At 41.6% G+C, this 20,253-nt stretch overlaps 2 protein-coding genes and 1 long non-coding RNA gene across 4 annotated transcripts in view; all 3 read left to right on the forward strand.

The window, feature by feature from the left end:
• The first annotated feature begins 323 nt into the window (after positions 1 to 323).
• On the forward strand, positions 324 to 5,363 carry LOC135106511 (transmembrane protein 107-like). The gene is made up of 5 exons (XM_064015604.1): positions 324 to 685; positions 2,345 to 2,473; positions 3,136 to 3,203; positions 3,826 to 3,926; positions 4,089 to 5,363. Exons 2-5 carry the CDS (start codon positions 2,390 to 2,392, stop codon positions 4,250 to 4,252), a joined length of 417 nt encoding a protein of 138 aa, XP_063871674.1. The 5' UTR covers positions 324 to 685; positions 2,345 to 2,389; the 3' UTR covers positions 4,253 to 5,363.
• Positions 773 to 1,924, forward strand: LOC135106512 (thioredoxin domain-containing protein 17-like). Its single transcript, XM_064015605.1, has one exon. It carries the CDS (start codon positions 866 to 868, stop codon positions 1,241 to 1,243), a length of 378 nt encoding a protein of 125 aa, XP_063871675.1. The 5' UTR covers positions 773 to 865; the 3' UTR covers positions 1,244 to 1,924.
• A 7,099-nt stretch (positions 5,364 to 12,462) lies between the features above and the next one.
• Positions 12,463 to 20,253, forward strand: part of LOC135106513 (uncharacterized) — a 120,514-nt gene continuing 112,723 nt past the window's right edge. For both annotated transcript variants that reach the window (XR_010271337.1, XR_010271338.1), the window contains exon 1: positions 12,463 to 12,742. This is a non-coding gene — a long non-coding RNA (uncharacterized LOC135106513). The remainder of the gene's footprint in view (positions 12,743 to 20,253) is intronic.

Consider the following 20,253-nt stretch of genomic DNA (forward strand, 5'->3'; position numbering starts at 1 on the left):
TCTTGTAACTTATTCCCTCCAAACCTCAGTTTCAAGATTTTATGTTTGTATATTCAGGTTTTTGCTAGTTTGTCTAGGATTCTATGTGTTAATACGTAGATTTTAGAGTCATATATATCTTTGTTTAGGTTAGTTTATGTTTTCTTCCGGTTAATAGTTATATTTTTAAGATACTGACAATGTCTATATGAATCTTACTTTTTGCACAAAATTGTGTATAGTATCTTAATATATTTTGATTTAGCCAATTGCCGATAGTCACATAATTGAAATAATATAATTTTAGCCGTATTTGCAATTAAACGGTCTGGCTGGCATAACAGCTGTTTGATCCACACAACGGGACTGTTTTCCTCATCTCTGTGTCATGAACACGTGCGTCTTTTACTAAAAAAAAAAATATATCTACAAAGTCTCTAAAAAAATAACGCCACAAATTAATAAATTCAAAATAATTAAATTTAATCACATGAAGACAAACATGTAGAAGAAACTTTTTTTCTTTTATTTATGTAGCGAATTTGTAGTGACGCATGCGATTGCCATGAACACAACGTCATTGAGTACTATATTTCGAAGGAACAACAAGAGGGCAGTATAAGATATAATTAAGAGAAACTTGTATCTCTAATTCTAACAGGACGCGTCATTATTCCCAGTATCGATTGATTTCTCTCCGTTTGAGGTAAGTTCGCAGAGATGATGTATGTCACCTTATCTTATAAACACAAAGACAAACTTTGGAAAAAGCAAAACATTCCTATATCAGTATTGTTAACTTCCGCCACGTTCCTGATAACCGCCCCCTTGGCCAGCCGAGCAACACCCCTCCGTCCTTTTCACTCCTGAATCCACAACCTGCAAAATGGTCCAAACTATTGAGGTCCAGGGCTTTGACGCCTTTGTGGAGGCTATGGAAGCCCAGAAAGCGGCGGGGAAGACCATATTCGCCTTGTTCAGCGGATCAAAGGACGCGAATGGCAAGAGTTGGTGCCCTGACTGTGTGGTAGCCGAGCCTGTGGTGAAGGGCGCCCTTGGGAAAGCCCCCGAGGATGCTGTGTTCCTGTATGTGGGTGTAGGAGGGAGGGACTTCTGGAAAGACCCTCAGTGTATCTTCAGAACGGACTCTCGCACCCGCCTGAGGAGCGTACCCACACTCATGAAGATAGGAGGACCCCAGAGACTAGAGGAGGAGCAGTGTGCCAAGACTGACATGGTGGAGATGCTGTTTGAAGATGCTTAGTGCTGGTTGTGCCATATCAGTCATTCCTGCCCTTTACGTATCAAAACTTCCCAAAACTTGCCTCCCTCATATATAACACCAGTACCCCAGTCTCATTCCAGCCTAATCCAGTGGCATGTGGGAAGTATCATGCTCCAGTCATTCTTATCCATCACTCGTGTCAAAATCTCCCCCCTACTTATCACTTTACGTCATCCCAGCCTTTCATAATCCAGAGGCAGCCGTGTCATGAGTGTGTTACTGAAAGATTGTCTGGTGTGCAGTAGAGGGAAGTGATTGTATTGTCATTCTGCAGTAATTGATATGAAATTAACATGTGGGGATTATGAGGAAGTTCTTCACCTTTGTTCATTAAGGGTTGTGATTTAATATTCTAATTATTATATTTGTTTTCTCAGCAATTTCACAGTTGGCATGGGTGAGATTTTAATGTCACAAAAAGTTCATTGTCAGCTCATAAATGGATACTTCTTTTCAAAAATAATGTGATCCAGCAATTAATATATATTGACAAGTGATGTTACAGTATTTTGTACACCTCTGGAAACGCATTGACAAATTTATACAACTGAATTTCTCTTTCAAATAAGCATTTGGGTGTCACATCCTTCTGTCTTTAAGAGTAATGTGATAATATGTGATTCATCCAGTTATTTAATTTAATATACAGTTGTGTAAAAAGGTTGTTTTCCTATCCCACAAACGGTCATGAGTGGTAATAATTTTGGTTTATGTGCATAGACAGTGACAACCATCTCTTCCTGATGGAAAAGAACAACTTGTAAGCAGGTAGGGAATAGAGTGCTGTCTTGATTAAACAAAATGGCGAACATAAAAATCCCTGTAGAATTTATTCTGCTGTATATTCAGTTGGATTCAATATCATTTACAATACCTTTACACACCCAAATTTTATTATAGAATTTTCTTCTTCAATATATCATTTAATTATCTGAATGCAAGTACAATTAGTTGCACTCTTTACTAGAACCTGTAGGCATTTTTTGAGCTTCCTTGAACATTTGTCTTTATATTTGAAGCAATGGCCCTCTGAAGGTACACTGTGACCTAATTGTTTTAATGCCAACTTCATACTTTCAGGAGCTGAGGTGTCTCTGGATACACACCGAGGCCCAGTGACCCACCATGAGAGTGACAGGCCTCATCCCTGCTCGGTTCCTCACCCTCACCTCACACTTGGTCCTGCTTGTCACCATACTCATGGCCAGGGTAACCACTAGCACTCTTCCATTTTTAATCCCTTATATCTCACAACACTCCTTTGTAATTCACCAAAACAGAGCTATAATGCAGTATTAATATCATATTACACCATTTGAAAAATAAAAAGCAAAGAATTAGAAATTGTACTCACCTCAGTATCGCAGATATGTGGGCTCCTGGATAAGAGGGGAATGCAGGTGTGATATGAGAGTTACCTGCATGAAGAAAGAGATGAGAGATTATCAGGATCTTTGATGACAGCATATAAATTTATTATGATAATGCACACCATATTTTAGAAAGTACTTACCACATAAGAAGAAATACTGCTTGTAGATTGGTTCGCTCCTGTGCTCCTTGTGTTCCCAGCTATCATGCCTCATGTTGCTTTCCATGTGATTCGCATAAGGGTGACTTTTTTGTATAACATAGAATAAGGTCACATTTATGGCAAACATATTCCAAAGTTTGCATATCTTCTATTAGATATACATAGAAGAATACATGAAGGAAGTGAGAGAAAGGATAGCTATTTGGCCAGAATTATTTAACTTTTCATTAGCCTGAATCTGTAATATTGCAGTAATATGTGGTATGTGCATGTGTGTATCAGACAGTTATAAAAAATTATGTTCATGTTAGTCTTGACTAAATTTCATATGTTACAGGAGGAGAATGTGCTTGCCTGCCTCCCTGTAGAGTACACCAGCAGTGAATACAGTAAGAGAGATGGAGAGTAAGTAAGGGTTTTGTTGTTTTAAGAGGTATTCACACTGCCTGTCAGTAGCATCACCTTCACTTCTGCTCTTGGCAGGATTAGATTTGCAGCAAGCAATTCCTGTCTACCTTGAGCAAGGATGGATTGTGTGGCAGATTTTGGCCTTACCCACAGATCAGACCATATGAGATTTTGGCTCTCTAGGAGAACATAGCTGGTGATAGTCAGTGCAGCACATGATGCTTAAGACTGTGGGTGAATCATATATGTTGCTTCAGCAGTAGTTATATTCATGACAATTTTTCTGCCTTGATTTATTTGATAAGCATTCCTAAAGTATGTTGTCTTTGAGAAGCATGCTTTGTTTTAAGTTTTGTGGTAAGCTTGCTAACCTAACTTGGAGTCCCACCAGAAGGTGACCATTTTTCAGAAATCACTGAATGGCCAAAGATCATTCACATGCTGCCCCGCCTTTGGGTGCAGGTCCAGTGAGAAACTGGGGGAACCACAAGGCTACCACTTAAAAGATCTCAGGGTGCTAACCAGGAATTACCTTGGCCAGCTGTGCTTATCTTACTTGGATAAAAACAAGACATGCTTTTTGTATAAGGAATAAAGTTCAATACTTTTTTTATTCCAGGTTCTTGGGAGGGCTTGTGGCAGGAATAGCACTGACTGCCCTGGAGCTCATTGGCTTTATCTCGGGTGTCTCCATGTTCGCCAGTTTGCCCTCCATTATCTGTATCCTTTTGTGTGGCAGGTTTAGGAATGCCTCTCTGGAAGCCTCCACTGAATGCATCATGCGTCTTTGTGAGGAGTATGTACAATGTGATGCTGTACAAAAGCTTTTTTAAATTTTTTTCATTTACATAATCTTGGTATGTTTCCTTAGCCATGCCTTAGCCATTACCTGCCACAGCGGTGCCTCCATCAGCCTGGCCTACTTAGTGCTGGACACCTGGGACTGCCGACTCTACTGGTGGGTGTTTGGCCTCACCTCAGTCCTGCCTGCCCTGGTGGAGGTTGGGGTCATGATTAATGTCCTTATGCTCAAGAAAAATGTCTGAGTGTGAAGATATATGTGAGTGTTTAGTAAAATAAGCTAAGAGAAAGAACATGTATGGAAAGGGGCATGAATGTGTTAATGGGTAGAAATAAACTGAAGGTTGTGAAAGGAGAAGAAATTTGTATGTATGTGTGAGAAGAGGAGGAAATATTGTTAAGGTTTTTGAGCTGGTGAAAGAGTGATAAGAGAGATGAGAAGAAGTCAGGGTGTGTGAATCTATATGGAGAGAAAAGAATGGTTGTGCGTTTTATTTGCCGTCCAGAATGATTTCAGGGTTGAAGGAGTGACTGCCAGAGTTGAGGAAGGAAATTTTGATGAGGTAATGTTCTTTTGAATATTACTTATGCACAAATGATCTCAAGAAGGCCTTATCTTAGTTATATATATTATTTCAGGCTGAGTATGTCATTATTATTGTGATTTATATATTTATAGCTATACAGAAAGTACTTATCGTTACTATACATAAATTAAAACCTTTGTAGCTATTAGCCTTATGGTGACAATGAGTTATGAAATAGAGAGCCACCAACAAGTGCCTGGGTTATACAGTGAGCCAAGCACCTCTTGAGCTGATACTTGTGGCATTATCAGATGTTTACCTTTAAATATAAATTTGGTGCTGGCCATATTATGTAATGCAACGTGTGGAATCAATTGTTTTTAATGCAAATAAATGATTCTGGTGAGTATAGGGAATCTAAAACTAAAGAAGCTTCACATAATCATTAGGCACCGTTGCTACTTTTGGGTAGGTGAAGTGATGTTAGATTAGGTTAGGGAAGGTTTAGTTAGCTGTAGTAACTTAATCTAATGTACCTGACTTGTCATAACCCATTCCAAAACTAGCTCAGATGGCTGAAATTCATGTGATGCCTGGAGGGAAAGGAAAAAAAATATGAACAAAAGGAATTTCTAAGAGTACAGAGTATATTAGTTCATGTATGGTTATTGTTAGGTAAACGAAAGTAGAGTAATTTCCAAGTTGTAACTCCTGTGTGGATGAAAATCCTAAAAATTAAGAGATTTAAAATAGTGCCTTGTAATAGCGAAGTGTACCTTAAAAACCAACAGTATTTGTGAAGCACTCCAGTAAGACTTTTAAAGGTATAGTATAGTGTTTTATTCCCCCCGTTTAAATCCAGTTATATTCTTTAATCCAAGAGCGGTTAGTAACTGGAATAAACTAACAGATAATGATGTGGGCAGGCAGTATGTAAGCATGTTTAAATCCACATATGAGCAATATAAGACAGAAATGGCGCGCCTTTATGAGCTAGTTTCCCTGGCCGATTTTGCTTTTCATTCTGTAAGCCATTTAAATTACTTTATTTCCATTTATAAAAGACTGTCACTTACAGTCTGTATAATTTTAATACAGAAGGGCTTTTATAATCAGACTGGTGTTACTCCGGAGTGTTTGTGAATATTATGGGTATTGTGTGATACCCATCGCACTATCAGCTCTCTCTCTCTCTCTCTCTCTCTCTGGGGAATAATAACGTGTTGTAGTATTTATATCACACCCTTCTATACTTGAATAGGGCATGGTTATCGTTATTCCTATTTTATACAGGCTATGATTAAAAAGGCATCTTATTTTTGGCCAAGAATAAATAGTTACTGTCTCGAAATTAATTATGATGTACATACATTCTTGAAAATCCCAGTAACTTCCATTAGAGCCTGTTAACCTATCACTAGAATAATGAAAACATCCTTGAAAAACCCCAGTAACTTATTTGATCCTGAAGTCACTCGAATAATGAAATCATTCTTGAAAACTCCAGCATATCGTGCATCCTCATAAATCATTCATCATAAATAGTGTTCGCAGCTTACTTTTTCACTGGTGAAGACGATACGATTTAAAAATAAAGCAAGTTAGGGCGTCTTTATCTGTCATTACATACTTTCAAAGCTCACTGGTTCCCTGTTCCCGCCAGGACAGGTGGCGACACTTATCAGGGGTTACCTGGGTTGTCATCAGTGCAAAATAGTATAAATGTGTTAAAGATCACTGAATTTGTTTGAAAAATCTAAATTAATTATGTAAAAAAAGTCACACTTTCCCATGCAAATATCGTAAATTCCATTTACGATACTTACTGACTTGTAGCAGTAAGTAATAATGTTAATGAAAATGTAGTTGACCAATTTTATCATTTTATCTATTGGTAAACGAGACAAAATTAATGACTAACTGAAAATTCCGCCTCTTAAAAAAAAAAAAAAAAATGCATGAAAACACTGAACTCAAGCAGGGATGTGTTATCGAAAAAGAAAAAAAAAATAAATAAATAAAAAAGATAAATAAATAAAAATTCTACATATATTACTGCTTACATTTGTTAAGTACTTGCCTCCGGTATACCAATCTCTCCTCCGATAAAATGTAATCGAAGTGTAAATTAAGTGGGACCTCAGCGAAGGTCCTGTGTCCAAGACTTGCCAAGGTTCTGTTTACTAGCCCAGACGTGGCGCTTTGTTCAGAGTGGACGGGCGATTGTGCAGCGAAGACACTTCACTTCTCAGGTAAGTGTTAAAAAAAACATACCAAAAGCAGGTACTCAGCAGATGCTATAACATAAGTAGAAATTTTTCGAAAATTCTGCTTGATTTTACAGTGCTTTCGTGCTGCCCCCCAAAAAAAAAGAAAAAAAAAGTAATTTATTGTCTTATTTACCAAGAATTAAACGACAAGAATAATAAAATACATTTTTTTATTAACAACAAAATGAATTACTGTATTGATGTGTAACTGTTGCAAGTCCCAGTAAAAAAAAAAATGTGATTTACGATTTACGACAATAATCCAGGCTCTGGGCCGAAAGACTAAGCCGCTGGTGACATCTGGCAACGCTGAACACTCCCCATTCCGTGATGTTCTTGGATGATGCATAGTATTTCACCTATCTATAGTTCTATATTAACGGTACTTTAAATCGTGATCGACACAATGAAGGGACTAGCAATGGTATTAATGAAATGAATTAAGCTTAACCTACCAAGTAACCTAACGTAGACCTCGGATGGAAACGCTACTGTTATTTCAATAATATCCGCAGTGATAGCAGAGAGAGCAATAATTATTTATCACTAATAACATTTTCCACCAACGAAGAGCTTTTGATGTCTTTAAATTGCAAATGAAAGATTAATTGTTGTAGTGAATGGGGTCATTATTTATTCATTTGTTGTTATTTTTTTCATATTCGACTCTAGCAGTAGCATTTATTTCTTTAAACAAGCATTTAGTGATACTAGATATGGGTACGAATGGGAGGGGAAGATCGGGGAAGGGGCATAAGTAATGAGAAAATGAGGGGAGATTAGTAGGGAAGGAGAGGGAGGAGGAGGAGGAGGAGGAGGGAGAGCTTGTTTTTAGTGCCTATTAGCTGCAGGATAATTAGTTTGAAGCAGAATTTTAGATATTAAATAAAGCACTATCAAGGTTTTAATGTCTATACAGTCTTATCCAGTTAACACCATAACTTACACAGAACCAGGACCAATATTTATGAAAGACCTATCTCTTCTCTCGTAAGGACTGTTTTTGAAGACCGCAGAGGTAATTAGTCAGGTCCTCATTAGTATTTACCGCGTTAATGATACTGAATCCTTCTGTAAAGACAAGACGACTGTAACACTGCCTTATTTCACAAGTCATTGTATGCTTCGTCGTATGGTTCGTTCATGTTTCATAACCGCCTCGTCATCTCCCTCTTACCACATCGTACAATTCGTTTCTCTCACACCTTCCTGAGCCATCAGTAGAATTATAAAGCACACCTGAGAACCCCAAATATCTTCCACTAAATCCTATTACAAGTAGCCAAGATAAGATGCGCTCACGATTAATAATTTCATCCTAAACTTGTATTAGCACAAAATTAGCAGTTCGTTTTCCGTCACACCTTCCTAAGTCATCATTAGAATCAAAAACACCTCAATGAACCCCTAATAATGTCCATTAAACCCTATTACAAGTAGCCACGACAAAGGCCCGTATTTAAAAACGCTTTCCTCTTTCACCGCGACTATTTTCAAAGGCCACATCGATATTAGCCGTGTTCTCAAGACTGTTTATTCTCTTAATAATGCAGAAATCTTGTTAACCTGCCACTAAAACCTTAAAATCACCCTTAAAAACAGAGAGCCTTCTGAGAGTAGTGTAGGTGCGGCGTACAAGCGTGTCGGAATATGGTCAAATATGCGGCCATGATTAAGATCCTAAACATTCATCACCACAAAACTAGTGTGTTTAAAAACTTTCAAACTTCGCCAACGTCAGCAGTACGCACTGTGACCTGCATTGGCAAGCCCGTCAGCGTAATTACGTACAAAGATCACCATTAACAGTGACGTAATGGGGACAAAACGAGTGTAAAACCAACATTATGACACTCGTATTTCGCGTCTCAACAGCACAGCGCGTTTCATAGTCGCGAAGAATACCATTGTTACCACACACACACACACACACAAAGCGCCTACTAACGTGTTTCTCTCCGATGGTGACGTTAAATGTTGCCCCGTGTTAATAACCAAACTCTGGTGTTCTAATTGACTCCCGCGGTGGAGGAGGAGGTGGTGGTGGTGTGGTGGTGGTGGAAGAGGAGGTGGAGCAGTGCGGTGGTAAACGGCTATTGCTATTGTTTGGTGTAGTTGAGATGGTTATAACTCGCATTTCTCTGATCAGTTTTAAAGGGGCATGGATAAAGGAGAGGTGAGAGGGTGCAGCAAAGAGCGGAAGAGGCAGCTTTGAAAGGAGGAGGAAAAAGGGATAAATAGCTGCGAGAGGGGGAATTTTGAGGAAAGAGGGGAAGGAAATGAATAAAGGATTGATGTAGGGGGAAAGAAGCAGAGAGAGAGAAAGAGAGAGACAGAGAGAGACCATGAATCTCTCTCATATTACATTTTAAGAGGCGGTGAGTCTGCTCCTGTTGCTGTCAAGATAATATTGTGGTAGTCCTCCTCTTCCTCCTCCTCCTCCTCCTCCTCCTTTTCCTCCTTCCGAGTCGCGTCTGTGGATGAAAGAATCGATTCAGAGTGCATTAGTGGTCCTGTCAAAACCCGTATGGAATTGACCTTTTACAGTACAACACGGGTTCAGGAAAGTCTTATTGTTATTGACCTTATAGTTTGGCGGTAAGGACATGGGGGCTTTGTGTAGCGGGGAACGGACTGCGACGGAACCCCAAACTGTTACTGCTGGTTGGTGATTTTGATGGTGGAAGGGGAGTTCGTGACATAAGTAGTAATGGTAGTGGTAGTGAGGGAAGTGGAGTCATCGTAGAAGTAGTTATAGTAGTAGTAGTGGTAGTGGTTAGTGGGTATACAGATTCATAATACAGAAAAAAAAATTAAGGTGATAATAATAGGCAAAATTTTGTGTGTGTACCTTTAATTGTACAAACTCTTGCTTGATAGTGTAAATAGATAGATAGATAGACAGATAGACACAAATGGATAGATAAATAGACATAAATAGATAACCAACTAACAAACTAAACAAACAATTAAAAAAACTCACAAACACAGATTACAAGTACCCAAAGATTGCCACACGCTTTCTCCCTCCTTGCTCCTTCAGTACCCAGCCTCTAGTTAGCATACCAGTCTTTCCGCTCAGCCTTCTCACACCTGAGGAGGGGGAACTTTTTAAACAGCCCTCGCACCCCACACCCGGCCACAGCTGTTCTCGGGGTCTGCATTATTTTCGTCTCTCCGGTGCGTCCCTGGATGAGGAGGAGGAGGAGGAGGAGGTGCTGTGTGTTGAGCGGTCCCCTGTTTGTTTTATTTTTAGCTTCTACTGAAAGTTCTACAGAGGGGGCAGTTGTCGCGGTGTTATTTTCAGTTTTTTAGTCACTCTATTTCCCTTTGTCTGGTGTGCTCGGCTAGGTATGGTGGCTGTGGGCGTTTCTTTATTGTGGTTTTGTTGTGTTAAGGGTGACTGTGTGCTGTGAGATATAGCATTAGGTTTGTGTTAAGGGGGTTAGGACATGATGCTTACTGAATTTTCTAGTTTAATTTCTTTCTCTCTTTTCTCTTTCTTTCATCCATTTAGCCATTTCACTGAGATATGCAGCAATTCACATCACTAAAAGGAATGTATGAAATCTTAATAAGCACCTACAATAAATAAAGGAATGCCAAAGGATAGAGTTTGTATTCTCTAATGGTTGGCTATGACTGTCAAACGAGAAGAAATGTCCCAGAGTGGTTGGTGATTAAGGAAAGGTGTACCAAATAGCAGTGAATGAGTTAATAATTTTTCTCTCATAACACGTTCTTCATGATTCATTTCTTTTTGTGTGTTTTTGATGTTAAAGTTTTCATGTTATGGCTTACAGAGGAGAGTTTTAAGTTATTACGACTCCTCGAGAAAGGTCTTACATGCACGAAGATGGTTATTCTATTCTTTTCAATATTCATGATGATTTGGAACTGCATCTTCTGCTTTAAGTCGTCTTGTCTGGATAATTCTGTGCTGAGACTCTGAAATGAGAAACGAATAGTTCTATTTTAATTTTCTTGTGCAATAAAAAAATTGTTAAAGTAAGAACGCTCCTTATGTTTCCTCCTCTTCCTCCTCATCCATGCCCACGTCCACCCCCTCGTCCTCCTCTTCCATGTCCTCCTCCTCCTGCTCCTTCTCCATATCCACGTGCACATCCTCCTCCTCCTCCACTATGTCCACGTCCTTCATGTCCATCCCCTCCTCCTACTTACTATATAATACTGTCTTACTTTAGATTAGATAACATACCTGACCCCACACAACCTCGTACGACCCAACAAGTCTACTATTGTTGGCTCTTTCGTTGTGTTTATCCTACTTTGCGTTCTTCCACCACCACCACCACTACCACCATCTCCTTCAGGTATCGGAGGTGCAACGTCTCACCAATCATCAGGGTAAGGTAGGAAGGGGAATGGGGGAGCATATGGCATGACAGGAGCGTTGGAGATTAATGAGGTGTATGTGTGTGAAGTGGTGTGTCTCCGGGGCTTGAATGGGCACGAGGGAGCCTCATTTCATCCAGGGGCGCCTCCTCTCTCGCTAGTTACCTGCCATTTCGCTGCGTAGTGGATGATGGTCCCCTCTTTGATGACGTGGAGAATGGGATGATGGTGATGGTGTCTAGAAGGACGAGGAGGAAAAGGAGGGATGCAAGAAAGAGGCTGTAAGTAGAGGAGGAGGGAGGAGCAGAGTAAAAAGCGAATTTATGGGCGCGAATGTAAACAGATTTCAATAATGAGATTGAAAAAGACTATGAGAGAGAGAGAGAGAGAGAGAGAGAGAGAGAGAGAGAGAGAGAGAGAGAGAGAGAGAGAGAGAGGTGGTGGGGATTGGACTAGAGAGGGATTCACGCCGTTAGCTAAGGTCGTCTTCGTTCGCTGGAGGGTGAAATGGAGTTGTCTCGGCGTCCGTGGGAGGTGTAGGTGGTGTTGCTGGGGTTGCTGGTGATGGGGGTGACGAGGACACACCTTCCCCACACTGACATCCTCCTCCTCTTGTCCTTCCTCCTCCTCTTATGTTTTCTTCATGTTTCTGAATATCGATGAGTTATTTTTCGTGTAATCCGCGCCATATGTTTCAGCTCTTGCTTTATAATAACATTGCCTAGTAAGCCATGATAATAAACACGTCTACAAGAGGAGGGACACACACACACACACACACACACACACACACACACACACATATATACACACACACAGTGACATGAACGATCCCTGACACCCAGCACACGTAATATAGCACGGAACATGACTGGGAGCAGACTATTGTTTAAGTGTCAATTGGATGGACTCTCAATTCGGACTCCTGCAGGTGGAAAGGACGAGGATGGATGAAGAGGCTGGTCACGGACTCTCCTTCTCTCCCCCTCCCCTCCCCCTCTTTCCCCTCTCCCCTCCTCTCCTCTCCCTCTCTCGTCAGCTGGCCGGGGGACGGGAGAAGGGAAGAGGAGGGGGGGACGCTAAGAGGTTTGAATGACTCCTATCTCACTCACTCTCCCTATCTATGTCTTGCTATTGGTTACTTTAAGCTTGTGAGTGCGTTGTGTGTGAGTTAGTGTGTGTGCATATCGATGAAAGACAAGAACTAACGTAGATACGGGAGATAGAAAGCATCGGATCCCGCTGTGCGCGCGCAGGTAGGTACCGGGAAGAGGCAGGTTCCCGAGTCTATAGCCAGCCAGGCGAGCTCAGTGCAAACTTGTGTCTGTGCGGGAGGTGTGTGTGTGTTGAGGCTGCCACGTTTTCGACTTTGTTAATGTTGTTAGCGTATGATATATATCAAAACTTATACATAGTTATATATATGGTTAAAGTGTACATATGTCTTGTAATATAGCAAAATTTTAGTGTGAATAATCCCGTGAGATGATATAAATTTAGAGCGGCATCCTAGGCGTGCGAAGGGTTTGTCTGTCTCTCAAGGTTATCCTCTCGTCTTGGGGCCGCTGAACTTCAAGAACAGGTAAATCCTCTTCTTTTCCCTCACCTAACTGTACCATTACTCAGGCCTAGGTGTGCAAGGCTGGGCGAAAGTGAGTACAGGTAAACCCATGAGATTAATTTCCGGAAGCAGGTGTGTGAGGCGAGATGCACATGTACTGCGTTACAGGTAGACGTTGATCACTACCTCACCTGTCTCCTCTCTCTTCCTCCCACGCCTCACCTCGCTCAGCATGTGGAGTGGTGTTTGCTGAGTGCGTGTGTGCCTGGGTGAACGTGGGTGTGCGTGTCCGCCCTACTGGGTTGAACTGGCGCCAGCTGGGGTGCTTCCTCTCCAGCCGAACGAGGCGTGTAGCATTAATGAAATACGCGAAAAACTCTGGAACTTGGACGCCGCGGCAGCTGGAATGTCTGGGAGAGATTGCCGCTCACTGAGGCGACGGTTAGGAGTGGCCTGACTCAGATTCCTGCGGGAAACAAACACTTGATGAAACTTTTTTTTTTTTTATTTCACTTGTATCTATCCATTCTTTCTAACCTGAAGCGAGAAGTGCTGGTGAAAGTTGTTGTAGGCATTCACCACCACCTTTACTACCTCCTGCTTCCTCCTCCTACAAATCTTCCTATCCAAATCTGTACGTCTTCTCGAGCACAGGTGATCAGACATTGTTAGGCAGATGAAGAGGGGCACGGTTGTACTCCTTTCCTTACGCGTGTGGTTGAAAGGCAAGCGAGGGAACTGCTGGAATAGGGATTAGCCTGAGTGTCTCCGCTATTGTGAAAGGGACAGGCAGGCTGACAGGCAGGCAGGCGGGCGGGCGGGATCTGAGGCAGTCGTGTTGGCGAGAGAGGGCAGGGATGGATGTTCTGTATAGTGAGTGTGCATGACATTTAGAGATGCTCAGAGTTGGTTCTCGTGTAAAAAAATGATGAGCCTCTCCGGTTTTTTTTTGTCATATTTCTTCGTATTGTTTTTCTTATTCATTCATTTTTTTCATGTAAATTGGACGAGTTCTTCCTGTTTTTTGTTATATACATTTTTTCTTGTCATTCATTGTTTTATGTAGTGTGTGTGTGTGTGTGTGTGTGTGTGTGTGTGTGTGTGTGTGTGTGTGTGTGTGTGTGTGTGTTTTACTAACCTGTTAATGATAATTTGACATGTTGACTTAAATCCTCTTTACTGCACAAGAGAGAGAGAGAGAGAGAGAGAGAGAGAGAGAGAGAGAGAGAGAAGCAGAGGCGATTGACTGACTAAAGCACACCTCCTTCCCTTCCCCCCCACCTGCTCGTTCCCTCTCCTCCAAGTCTCCCTCCCTCTCTCTCTCTCTCGAGATGGGTGGAGGGAGTAATAGGCTACCTCCCAGAAAGTCTCCTGCCAACTCCATCACGTGATCTACTGCCTGTCCGCCTTTCAGTGCTCGCGCTTTGCCCACACCCAGCGCCGGACGATTACTGAAGGGATGAAAGGAATGAGGGGTAAAATGAAGTTGAGTCTTACCGAACGCCATCAGTGGGTTGGGTATTTCATATTAATTGACGTGGACGGCTCGTTGTGGCTTCTGGTGTTAGTTGAAGTCTCGTGTTTCTTTTGTTTTAGGGCTATGTGTGGATGTTGTGTTTGCTTTAGTCTTCATCCTTCCTCGTCTGACCAGAAGAAAGAGAATAAATGAAAGTATGGATGAGTAGTGAAAACCCTTGAAGATGAATATAAGTAAGGAAGATTAGCAAAAGTAAGTGTACTTTTTAATTAAAGGAGATTGATATTCAGTATTTTTCATACATCAAGATATATAAACTTTTTTTTAATGAATGGCGATAGGTCATTAATAAGTAACGGTTACTACGTAATTAGTTTGGCATCATTGTTACGAGAAGTGCTTGCTGTTATTGAGAGAGAGAGAGAGAGAGAGAGAGAGAGAGAGAGAGAGAGAGAGAGAGAGAATGATAAGCTTATTTGCGAATCACAGGTTAGGTTCAAGTAATTGTACGGTCTTGTCTCACTAATTCATTTTAATGGGCTGTATATCAGATAGGAGGAGATATCACTAGATAATGGCGAAGAGCACCTAAATACACGCCTTATTTTCCGTGTGGCGATTGATAGTGTATCTCATCAGGGACTATCGTTAGGTTTTAGTGGTGAAAGTTCGTGGGATAGTTAAACATGAACAGGCTTAATTGTAGAATGTAGGGTTTGTAGAGTAGGAGGTGGAGCAAAGCAGGATAGATTGACTTAGCTAAATGATAAAGTCTGAAATAGAAATATGGAACAGAGGAGGATAGACTGGCTTGACTGAAGGCTGTAAGGAGTCTTGAATAGGTGGGACAGAGCAGGATAGACTGATTTAACTAGCATGTAAAGTTTACGGAATAGTGGATGGAACAGAGCAGGATAGACTGTGGTTTAATTGGAGCATTTAAGGTTTGTGGAATGGTGGATAGTAAATGAACAGGGTAGACAGGCGTAACTGTAAAATGTTTGTGGAATAGTGGATGGAACTAAGACACTGAGACACCTTGTTTTTCTTTGTGGTGATTATCTTTTGTGACTGGCATCCTCAGTGGGCCGTTTTTTAGTAAGACGATTTGGCGAAGGGTAACAAAAAGACAGCAAAAAAAAAAAAAAGGCCCCCCCGCTTTTTTTTTTTACTGTCATTTTGTTACCCTTCGCCAAATCGTCTTACTAAAAAAAAAAAAAAAAACTATAGCCTAACCCTTTCACTGCGATACAAAACAACAAAACTGGAAGTAATGCATGAAATCTTTATAAGCATCTACAAGAAAGAAAGGGGATTAAAGAGAATAAATTTTGCCATTCCTTCCTAGTTTAAAGATTGGAGGTGGCTGTGGAACAAGTAAACATGTCTCAAAATAAGTCAAAGGGTTAACTGTATGATGCAGACTTACAGGTGAGATATAGTTAAGACTTCTGATGTCACTATAGTGGGGTTCCTCAGGGATTTCAGTTAGCTCTAGTGTTATACAACTACCAAGTGATCAAGATTCCGACGGAAGTAACAACATAAGCAGATTTGTGGAGTAATAAGATGCAATTTATTGAGGTAATACTACGACGGGAGAATTTAACCAAGTGTTTCAGTGTTGAGGAGTGTGACAAATTAATGAAATATATTTAATGCATGGGGAGATGAATATTCTTCAGTAAATAATGTGTTGAATAATTACAGTTTCCGAAGGTCAGATTGAGGGAGACACGTGTACTTGGAAGCTGTGACCTCTAACTTCTGACCTAGGAAGTGCATTAGTATAGAGAGAGAGAGAGAGAGAGAGAGAGAGAGAGAGAGAGAGAGAGAGAGAGAGAGAGAGAGAGAGAGAGAGATTAAAATTCTTGTATTAAGAGTGTAACAAATAGACACTCCAAGGTTATGTTCAATACTTATTTAAATGAACTGAACATAAGAACATATTAAGGAGATAACAAAAGGCCAGTTGATCTACACAAGGCGGCTCCTGAGTCACGGTGCCGCCGGCGCCTAGTGGTGTATATTCAATAGAACGCCATCTGTTCCACCGAGAAACTGTAGTAGGTTGAAATCGAACCCATAGTCTTTAGGAGGCGAGAAGAGCGCTGGACCACAAAACCAACCATCCTCCTGTTGATTTTATTTTATTTTATAATTTATTTGTTTATCTAATACCTCCTCCTCCTTCTCCTTCTCCTTCTTCTCCTTCTTCTTCCTCCTCCTCCTTCTCCGTCTCCTTCTTCCTCCTCCTCCGTCTCCTTCTTCCTCTTCCTCCTCTCCTCCTCCTCCTCCTCCTCCTCCTCCTCCTCCTCCTCCTCCTCCTCCTCCTCCTCCTCCTCCTCCTCCTCCTTCTTCTTCTTCTTCTTCTTCTTCTTCTTCTTCTTCTTCTTCTTCTCCTCTCCTCTCCTCTCCTCTCCTCTCCTCTCCTCTCCTCTCCTCTCCTCTCCTCTCCTCTCCTCTCCTCTCCTCTCCTCTCCTCTCCTCCTTATCTTTCTGCTGCTGCCGTTATAGGTCGCCACAGCGGATCAACTTTCTCCAGCGTGCTTGGTCGTCAGCGCCTTCCTCACTCACACCCAAAACAAGCATGCCTTCCTTCACTGCACCTGCAAACCTTCTCTGAGACCTTCCCCCTGCCGGATAGATCCATCTCTAGTACTACTCAAGAAACGAGGCCTGTTCTCTCACTATGGCTATTTTAGAAGGTCACAGCGATGATTTGCCGCCGGGTTCTCACTCCTGTTAATGATGTGGGAATCTTGTTAATTTGTCACTAGAAACGTAAAAACACCTTTATAAACCAGTGTCACTTCAACGAGAGCCTTTTGAACGTCAATGATTTGCCGGGTTTTCACTTCTATTTATGGTGTAAAAATCTTGTTGTTATTTTGTCACTTGAACCGTGAAAAACACTTTTAAAAACCCGTGTCTCGTCAACTGAAGCCTTTTGAAACTCCACAGAGATGATTTGCCGGGTTCTCACTTCCATTAATGATGTAGAAATCTTGTTAACTCATCACTAGAACCGTACAAACACCCTTAAAACCCGTGTCACTTCAACTACAGCCTTTTGAAAGTGGTGGAGGTGCAGTGCAGAAGTGTCTTCTAACACGATCCTGTACCGTGATTATTTGATGCAATTTTAGCGTGGTTATCCCTGCGAGAGGCGAGGGGATTTAATTAACAATGGTAATGCAGGCAGATTAGGCCCTTGCAGTAAATGAGCATGGAAGGATCCGTAGCATTGCGTTTAATTAATACATTTAGATTTTACCTTCCCCACTGTTTTGATTATTGTCCACTTGTGTCTCTCTGCTCACCTGTCTGCTTGGGAATGGTTTATGAGGTTGTGTGTTTTCATGTAATCTTTCTGGTAATCTTATCTTTATCCTACTTCTCTGTGGCTTGGCATTTACTGAGCGCGTCTTTCTGCCTGTCCTGTCTGTTGATTTTATTTGTCTGTTAATATTGTAGCGTTTATATTTTTTGTGTCTTCCTTTCTCTGGTTTGTCGATGTACTTACCATGCATTGCTTCGTGTCTTTCTGTCGCTGCACCCTTCGTTTAGTCTTTGTACTTCGCTGTTACTGTATCTTTTAAGTTTCACCTCTGTCTATCTGTCTATTGTCGTACCATCCTCCAGTCATTGCCTTGGTGCCCTTGGTTGTGATTTTGTTTCTGTCTATCTGTCATTTTGTTGCTATGTTCTCCTTTTCTATCTTACTGTCTTTACCTCCCTCTGTCACCTTACTGTCCTCCACCTCACTGTCTTTATCGGTCTCTTGTCTTTACCTGTCACTGTTACCTCAGTCTTCATCTGCCTCTGTTACCTGTTACCTCGCCGTCCTTCTCTGTTTTCACCTGCCTGTTACGGCGTCTTCCTTCAAGTTCTTCGGTGTTATTCGCTTCCTTTTCATCAGTGCGTGTGTGTGATTGCTTACCGGGAGTGAAGGGAAGGAGTGAAGGGAGGCACAGCGTCTGGCGGGCGACATCTGGCGGTCGTGACATCTTGCACAATATTTACCCACCCCGTCTGCCTTGGTGTTTGCGAGGGGAAAAGGGGGAAATTGAGAGGTGATGAGTGGTGTGTGTGTGTGGGAGGGTCTCTCTCTCTCTCTCTCTCTCTCCCTCCCTCCCCAGTCTTCCTTATCTCAAAATTTCCTCCTAATTATGTATACCTGCCTCGCCTTAATTAGTGATGTGAACCGTGTATCATTTTTTGTTAAGTCCTTTGTTTACTTATTATTATTATTATTATTATTATTATTATTATTATTATTATTATTATTATTATTACTACTACTACTACTACTACTACTACTACTACTACTACTACTACTACTACTACTACTACTACTACTACTGCCACCACCATCATCATTATAGTGTCATTCATATTCATTCAAGATCCTTTCATTTTCATATACACCCTTACTCATATTCCTCCAAACATCCACGTTTTTTCCTGTATCAGTAGTGCAGCTCCTCCTCCCCTTCTTCCTCTCCTCCGGGCACCACGTGTCAGAATCATATTACTAGCAACTTTAAATTCATTCCCTTATATTTATTCCTGTACCTATAATCCTCGTAACTTTCTATCTGGCCCCGTATTGAGAAACCCTTTGCTCTCTCACCACGACTAGTTCCCAAGGCCGCAGAGATGATTAACCAGGTTCTCAAGAGTATTTCACCTGTTGATAACGTAGAAATCTAGTTAATTTGTCACTGGGACGGTAAAAACACCTTTAAAAACCCCTGTGACTTCAACTAGTGGAGGTGCTGCGCAGAAGTGTCAGAATATAGTACTTGGTATGTATGATGGCATTAGTTATCCCCTCAGTGATGCACGTGACGGGATCCAGTCAGTCAGTAGTTCAGTCAGTACAGTGGTCAAGTGGCGACTGACTGACTGACTGACTGACTGGTTGGTTTTCTGGCACTTCACAAGCGGGTCCTCTTATGGGCGAGGCAGCGACCTGGAAACTCAACGAAATCCAATATTTATTTGAACTGCCTCTTATCATTGGCCGAGTGAGGGGGAGTGGCGCGAGGGGAAGGGAAGAGGAGGGTTGTTGAGGGACAGGGAAGAGGAGCAGGGCTATAATACATGGTGGTGAAGTGTGAAGGAGGAGGAGGAGGAGGAGAAGTGGTAGAAAACAAGAGAGGAGGGGTAACATGGGTAGGATAGGATAGGATAGGTAAAGGAGGGAAGGATATGGGAGAAGAGGAAAGATGATAGGATAAATGAAAATAAGAGAGGAGAAAATATGGAGAGGGAGGAAGGAGGATAGTATAAATAAAGACGTAGGAGGAGGGTAGGATATGTGAAGAAGAGGGAGGATGGATAGGACAGGATAAAGAGAGGAAGGAGAGTAGGATACGATAAGGAGAGGGAGGAAAGTAGGATGGGAGGAGGAGGATATGCGGTGAAGGAGAGAGAAGAGGGTATGTGTGTGTGTGTGTGTGTGTGTGTGTCGTATCCTGTTTCCAGCGAGTGTGTAAAGGATTGAATCGCCTTTTAAGATTTCAAGGCCAAGGAACAAAAAGGAAATCGCGATACATTTATAAACAGGATGCATGAAAAACAGTAATGAGAGAGAGAGAGAGAGAGAGAGAGAGAGAGAGAGAGAGAGAGAGAGAGAGAGAGAGAGAGAGAGAGAGAGAGAGAGTGTACTGCTTCTCAATCTCGAAGGAATTTATTTATCCAAGTGGCAAGGCTGAGCTGAGGTAAGCCATTCCCCCTCCTTCTCTTCTCTTCCTTCCTTCCTTCCTTCCTTCCTTCCTTCAGTCAAGCAGCATTCCTTCACCCCACACTTCATGCTTCCTTCCACCCTCACTGCACGTTGCGATGTGATTTTTTCCCTCTTATTTTCGCCATTAGAGTTTGATTTTCGTTCACTTATGTTTCATTGTGTTGTGTGCATTTTGTGTTTGGACGCGAAGACAAAAGATTGGTCATTCTTCCGTGAACGTGGGAGTAAACAGTGCAGATATGTGTGTGTGTGTGTGTGTGTGTGTGTGTGTGTGTGTGTGTGTGTGTGTGTGCGCTCACT

This window comes from Scylla paramamosain, chromosome 13 (genome assembly GCF_035594125.1).
Source record: "Scylla paramamosain isolate STU-SP2022 chromosome 13, ASM3559412v1, whole genome shotgun sequence".
NCBI lineage: Eukaryota > Metazoa > Arthropoda > Malacostraca > Decapoda > Portunidae > Scylla > Scylla paramamosain.

What these genes read in the sequence shown, in the direction of transcription:
- LOC135106512 (XM_064015605.1), top strand. Translation starts at nt 866, where the DNA reads ATGGTCCAAACTATTGAGGTCCAGGGCTTTGACGCCTTTGTGGAGGCT.
- LOC135106511 (XM_064015604.1), top strand. Translation starts at nt 2,390, where the DNA reads ATGAGAGTGACAGGCCTCATCCCTGCTCGGTTCCTCACCCTCACCTCA. An exon ending in TACAGTAAGAGAGATGGAGA is followed by an intron (nt 3,204 to 3,825) that starts GTAAGTAAGGGT and finishes TTTTTATTCCAG; the next exon opens with GTTCTTGGGAGGGCTTGTGG. An exon ending in CAGTTTGCCCTCCATTATCT is followed by an intron (nt 3,927 to 4,088) that starts GTATCCTTTTGT and finishes GCCATGCCTTAG; the next exon opens with CCATTACCTGCCACAGCGGT.